Here is a 7,347-nt window from a genome sequence, read left to right as displayed (position 1 = left end):
ACTCAGTTCACGTACCCTCCTCTTCCAGCGTGTGCATACTCCGCAGTACAAAAGGCAGCGTTGTACTTGATGAACCAAGCGGTCCGCGCCCAGAGTCCACGAACGCATTTCAAAACTAATCTTGGCTACTGCCTCCCGGGCCTCGAAAGAGAACCAGCCAACATCACCCTGCACCGCCTCTTTGGGGGATGAACGATGGGCTCCCAGTGCCCATCTTCCCACCTCTCTCTGTCTTCGTTCCATAAATTCCCGCGTCGAGGAGGTGGTACACAACACTGCATTTGCATATGTCAGACCTGGCAACATCACCGTCTTCCATATGGTGTGTAGAACCTCCATTCTGCTGAACGACCACAACGCCTTGGCTCTCAGGACATTCTGGCTGCGCACCGCCTTCGCACGGAGGCTGCTCTCGTAGTCTACCTGGTAGGCACGCTGTGTCATGAGGTCTATCCCGAGGTGCCTGTAGGTTGAAGCCCACGGGATTTCGCGCCCTTGTAGCACTAGTCTCGGTTCCACAGCCGTCCTGACAAGAGACCAGCACAGTACTGCACTCTTCCTCGTGCTGAACTGTAGACCCAACTGCTCCGCGTGCGCTGTGCAGATATCTAGCAACTTTTGCAGTCTTGCCTCTGAACCTGCCATAAGCACGATGTCGTCTGCGTACAGCAGGCCCGGTAGGACCTGTTGCACTACCCGGCCACTGTCCATGTATGACAAGTCAAAACCCTCGCCACACCTTTCCAATTCTCCCTCAAGAATCTTTCTACTTCTTCGTATTCTCGCCTCTGTACACATGACGCATACTTCCCAGTGGGGATTGGCCAGGGTTCAGTGCACATACTGAAGATTACATGATCGCGCCTTCAGTTCAGTTCAGGCGTTCAGTCGTGTCCGACTCTTCGTGACCCTATGGACCATGTCACGCCACGCTTTCCGGTCTCGCACTATCTTCTTAACATCACATAGCTTCATCTGCAATGCCTCGAGAATGCCATCTAACCATCGCGTTCGCTGCCTACCCCTTCTCCGGCGACCCTCAACCTTTCCCAACATCAAATCTTTCTCCAGCGACTCCTCTCTTCTCATCAGATGACCAAAGTAGCTGAGCTTTAACTTTAGAATTTGACCCACCAATGAGCAGTCAGGGTTTATGGTCGACAATATCGACTGATTTGATCTTCTGGCAGTCCAAGGAACTCTTGAGAGTCTTCGCCAGCACCACAATTCAAACGCGTCAATTCTTCGGCGGTCAGCCTTTTTCACAGTCCAACTCTCGCATCCATACATCACAACTGGAAAGACCATAGCACGGGTTATACGGATCTTGGTTGGCAGACTAATGTCTCTGCTCTTTACTAGGCGGTCAAGGCTAACCATTGCTCTCTTTCCCAAAAGCAGGCGTCTCCTAATTTCCTGGCTGCAGTCTCCTTCCGAGGTAATCTTGGCGCCCAAGAACAGAAAATCTGTCACAGCTTCCACTTTTTGTCCATTGATGCTCCAGGACTTGATAGGGCAAGACGCCATGATCTTCGTCTTTTTAATGTTCAGTTTAAGCCCAAACTTCTCACTCTCTTCTTGTACGCGCATCAGAAGTCTCTTGAGGTCCAATTCACCTTCTGCCATTAAAGTGGTATCATCCGCATATCTAAGGTTGTTGATGCGTTTTCCAGCGATCTTCACTCCAGCTGAAGACTCGTCCAGACCGGCCTTCCTCATGATGCACTCTGCATATAGGTTAAATAGGCAGGGCGACAGTGTGCAGCCTTGCCTCACCCCTTTCTCAATCGGAAACCAATCAGTAAGACCATGCCCAGTTCTGACTGTGGCCTCTTGCCCTTCATAAAGGTTCCTGAGAGTGTATAATATATATCATGCATATGAATTAATGTTGGTAAACTTTTTTTGAAACAAATGGTGAGGGGGTGACGGTATTTAATTATCAAAGGAAAATAAAAATGCAAAGAACTTTTAAGTCAAGACGGACAAGTGCTAGCAAACAAATCTTCCTGTCGCAGTGTTACATTATCATCATCAGCCTGACTATACCCACGGCAGGGCGAAGGCCTCTCCCATATTTCTCCACTTAACCCGGTTCTGTGCTAGCTGCATCCCCTTGACCCCTGCGAACTTCTTAACCTCATCCGCCCACCTAACTTTCTGCCGCCCCCTGCTACACTTTCCTTCCCTTGGAATCCAGTTTGTTACCCTAAGCGACCATCGGTTATCCTCTCTTCGCCCTACATGTCCTGCCCATGCCCATTTCGTCTTCTTAATTTCCACTAGAATGTCGGTAACTTGAATTATTTCTCTGACCCACTCTGCACGCTTCCTATCTCTTACCCCTACCATTTTTCGTTCCATAGCCCTCTGGGTTGTCCTCAACTTAAGTAGAACTCTCTTGGTTAGCCTCCACGTTTCAGCCCCATAGGTGAGTACAGGTAAGATGCCACTGTTGTATACTTTCCTCTTGAGCGATACCGGTAAGCTGCTAGTCATAATCTGCGAGTGCTTGCCAAATGCGCTCCATCCCAATCTTATTCTTCTTGTTATTTCCTTTTCATGGTCCGGATCTGCGGTTACTACCTGTCCTAAGTAGACATATTCGCCTACTACTTCCAGTACTTCGCTACCTAATGTAAACTGCTGTTCCTTCCCGAGGCTGTTGAACATTACCTTAGTCTTCTGCATATTGATTTTCAAGCCTACCCTTCTACTTTTCTTGTCTAGGTCATCAATCATTATTTGCAGTTCATCCCCCAAGTTGCTTAGCAAGGCAATGTCATCAGCAAATCGCAAATTACTGAGGTATTCTCCATCTACCCTTATCCCTAACTGCTCCCATTCCAAGTCTCTGAGTACGTCCTCTAAGCAAGCTGTGAATAGTACTGGGGAGATTGTGTCTCCTTGCCTAACACCTTTCTTTATGGGAATTTTGTTACTTTACAGCTAAGGAATAACTCAGAGATCGGTTTACGGCTCACCCTTTGCCAGTTGTACCAAAGAAAGAGGAGGACAGGAAATGTAAACGACTGCCCTAAGCGAGCAAAAGGAATGTTTTATTAATTTCTTCTCTGATGATCATACGCCAGAAGATAGTAGTTTCCACGTCATCGCATGACGCACATGGACACGACAGCGTGAATGCACAATGAGTAGTAAAAACAGAGGCATTGAAATCCGCTGTATAAGAGCGTCACCGAGGTCTCGCATATCCTCTAGCTGCATACCGCACATTCCAATAAAATTTTTAATGATCAAGTCCTCTTATAATCGGACTTCTAGTCGTGGTTCCCGTGGCACCTACAGCGATGGACGACTGAAGCCGAGCAGGTGCCGGCGAACGCCTGATGCCGCTCTACAAGTTGCTGCGGTGCATGACTTCAGCATAGCGTTCTAGAATTGGGAAGTGTGCCGTCTTTGGTGCGCGGCAATGGGAGTTGGGTGGTCGCTGGAGCGATGAAAAGCGTATGTGGCGCTTTCAGTCGCAGGAGCGCATCGGAAGCTCTCATCGCCGCAGAGTAAACGTTCGGGGCACCGCGTATTCAGCTTCCTCAAGGGTAGGGTACAGCAACTTCTTTCTCCTCACTGGTTGTCCCTCAGCGGGTTAAACGGCGATTGTTACCGAGAGGTGTCTCTGAACGCAACCTAAAAGTAAGATACACTCACTGAAGGCACAAAATAATTACGGTGAAGGTATACTGAATAGTCTTACCGTTCTCATGCCGCCACTATTAAGGATTAAAAACATCACATAATACAGCCTAAAGGGGAACATCCCACAGGAAAGATGTTGGTAGCCTATTTTACCGTTGAAATTTAAGAAAAGAATTTCAGAAAACATGTTCACTTACAGGATTCGAACAGACGTTTTATTCGCTCAGGGCTCAGGTAAGTGTGGTGTCAATCCATTGCGCCATTGAAGCAACGACCGAAGCAGGCTTTAAATGCGCTCTTATTCATTTTACAATATTTCCGCTATCTGTCGCCAGGTGATTCTGGTCAGAGCACCCTTTAGAGAAAGGAATCACGCCAGGGGCGCCTACTTCTGCGGCTCGTGTCCTGCGTTGATTCCGTTGCACCACACTGTTCTCTGTCGTACTATGGTGCATTGTTGACGATTGGCCAAGCAGGAAAACACGTGTCTGCAGAGAGCATAGAACAGTTCCGACCAGTGTCGTATTACTTTCACCCCCCCCCCCCCCCCGCCCTCTCCGCCTACTGCACGCCCTGCTTTCCGTTCTTTCTTTTTTTCTTGCTCATTGCGCGCTTTTTCTGCTCTCTTCTCCAGTTGAGCCATCCCCTTCCCGAGATGCACTCTTCCGCACTGTGAGGGAATACCGTTAGCCCTAGAAGCGAAGAACCCCCAAGCTTCTCTGAATTGCCGTTGGTGAGCTTAGCCGCTTGGTTGACGAGGGAAAGCTCGAGGGCGTCAAACCTACTTTGAATACCCTTCCTGATCATAAGTATGTCACTAGGCACAGTTCTAGCAGTCTCATAGCTTACATTGCAGTACATGTGGCTCGAACGTTCAAGCACAAATCAAAATGCACTACTTGTTCTGCGTATCTCATTTCGAGCCAATCGTGCGCGTCGCACACACACAAAAAATCATCTCAAACTCCGACAACGGAGGTCTTGTTTTTCCGTCTACGGAGCTTAGCACGGAAACACGCTGGAAGAGTCTTTAAAAAAAAAAATTCAATTAGAGGCAAATTAATACAAATAGCAAGTGTGAATTTGCGATGTTTTTCTAAAACGCAGAGGTTTCCAAGACTTAAGTCGTAAATTGTTAATCCTGCTGGTTTTTCAAGCCGTTCGCTGGGAGATTTCGTGTATCTGTACGAACTCTCGCTGATATATACAACTGGCTGTTCATATGTATCCACCCACATTCAAATAAAGTATTCAACAGCCTCTGGCATAACTTTTGTCTACAAGCTATCCTCGCATACTCTATATGTGGGGCAAACAAAGTGCACTAGCTTAACGACACCCTCCATTGCGTTTTTAGTGCGCGCGAGCGCCGATGGAACATTTGGTTTAGCCTATACGTAAACCGGCGTATCCAATAATAAAAATTTGTTCAGTTTAGATCGCCTGGATGCTTTAAAAAGTATTTCGAAACTTGTGTGCTGTCGCATTCAATGCCATGAGTATCTTCCGTCTTTATACGGGCCAAAATTTATGCATGTGCAAAAACTTGTGCAAATGCGTTGTGGTTGTTTTCTTTAGCACTTGTATAACCAATTTAATCCATCACTCTCACTGTCCGACCTCTGTATGGGCGACAGTGTCCTCGTCAGGCAGAAACATCGCCCTTTGTATTGCCATTCAAGGCCACCTGTGTCTCAAAGAATGCAACAAATAGCCGAAAAATTTACTTTACTTAATAAAGAAGAAAAATATTAGTTGACTATAACTATAGCGTTGATGGAGCGCTGCATCTGAGGTCCCTGGCGGAGCTCGGTGATGTGCTTGTCAAAGGGCACCATCAGTAACTGTGGCCGCTGCTCACCCGTCGCCCCAAGGCGCGGCGATGAAACCCATTGAGTAAGCAACGCGGCGCGGCCATTTGCCGGTAAACTGACCACATCTGCGTCGGTGACGAGCATATCAGGCAGCTGCTGGTACTGCAGAGATAGCATGTTCACTAGGTGGTCGGCAGAGCCCATGGGCACCGAACCCCTATCATTGTCCAACAGGCCATTCACCTGATCCAGGCCTTCGAGCACAAGGGGTATATTTTGTGATGTCAGCTGAGAAATAAGGATGGGCCAGGAATATGCATCAGGCGGCAACCTGCGTACGTGATGGCTTGGCAAGTTGGTACCCGTTAACAGTCTCTTACAGGGCAAGTGTATAGCCGGTTCAAACAAAATCAAATAGGTGTCCACTTCCTGCAGGTTGGCGCTCTTGAGTGGAGCAGAGGCAGCCTGCTCCATCATTTTCTCTAACTCCGAGCTTAGAGTCCCATCCAGACACAGCGGACGTGCTCCAAAGGGCGCCCCACTGAGCGGGCTCCTGTACATGACCTCCTCTGGCTCAGATTTCGGCTCCACGGTGGTTGCCGATGAAATCACTGCAGGCTTTTGGTGTGGCGGTGTTGGATTCTGGACCGGTGGCGACACTTCAGTGGGCAACATTGGCATCGGGTATGTGCGTGGCGCTCGCTTGATGCGTTTCTTCAAAAGAGACTTGTCCTTGTCTGAGAGCTGGCCGATGTACTTGAATACGCGCTCCTGCTCGCGGGAGTAGGCTTGCACGACGCAGTTCGGTGTTGCATTCCTGACTGTGTTGTCCCGGTCTGAATTGTGCTTTGCCATTTCCTTGAGAAGAACCACTGGCGTGGGTTCCGAGACTGGGAGGCCAAAACCTTCGAATAGAAAGCGCAGTTCTTTCAAGCACTCTGCACATTGGCGTGCATTCCTGTATGGCAAACCCTGTATGAGGTGTTTGAACGCCTTCAATCGTCGGAAAACATTGTATATCCGCCGGAAGATGGCGCGCACTCCCTTTCGCACGACGTCCTTGGAGTCGCCGGCTTTGATGATGAGGTACAGCACGAAGGACCACGCATCGATGTCGTGCATCTTGTATCCCGCGTCGCACAGCGCTGGAAAGGGCGCTTGTAAGTACTGCAGTGCTCGCAGCAGCACACACGGGTTGGTGTCGAAGAAGTGTAGTGTGAGCCGTGTGAGCACGAGATTAGCGTTGGTGCTGGTAGCTTCTGCACATCCAAGGCTGCGGAGAAACTCGAGAAGCGTGTCGATAGCCTTGATGTGCCACGCAGTGCGGTAAAGTACGCAGGCAACGATCACTAGGGAGCCAGCGATGACCGGTCTCAAGGAGGCCTTCTTCTTCTTCTTCCTTAAGTCAATGCACATACCCGCGAGGGGGATTTGTCTTTCTACTTCTTCGTCTTCTTGCCTCTGTACACATGACACATACTTTCCAGTGGGGGACTGGCCAGGGTTCAGTGCAGATACAAAAGATTATTACATGATTCCAACTTAGACAATATAATATATATCATGTATTAGGAATTAGTGTTGGTAAAATGTTTTCGAAAAATGGTGGTGTAGGGAAGGTATTAAATTATTGAAAGCAATAAAAATGCAAATAAAAATGTTAAGTAAAATCTAGACGGAGAAATGCCAACAAACAAATCTTCCGGTCGCAATGTTACCGCTGACGACTTACACATCGGTTTTATGGCATACCCTTTCACAGTTGTACTAAGACGGGAAATGTGTGTGTGTGTGTGTGTTAGTGTGTGTGTGTGTGGGGGGGGGGGTAAACGACTGTCCAAAGCGATCAGGAGCAATTTCCAAATAATTTATTTTT

General features: G+C 48.3%; 1 protein-coding gene across 1 annotated transcript; it reads right to left on the bottom strand.

Moving 5' to 3' along the window:
• Positions 1-5,408: 5,408 nt before the first annotated feature.
• On the bottom strand, positions 5,409-6,887 carry LOC146205006 (cytoskeleton-associated protein 5-like). Its single transcript, XM_084605823.1, has one exon. The coding sequence runs from the start codon at positions 6,885-6,887 to the stop codon at positions 5,409-5,411; it is 1,479 nt and encodes a 492-aa protein (XP_084461949.1).
• Between the last annotated feature and the right edge of the window lie 460 nt (positions 6,888-7,347).

The sequence above is a fragment of the Amblyomma maculatum genome, chromosome 1 (assembly GCF_055883805.1).
Source record: "Amblyomma maculatum isolate TAMU_Amacu chromosome 1, ASM5588380v1, whole genome shotgun sequence".
NCBI lineage: Eukaryota > Metazoa > Arthropoda > Arachnida > Ixodida > Ixodidae > Amblyomma > Amblyomma maculatum.
This window is presented reverse-complemented; position numbering and strand designations above follow the sequence as displayed.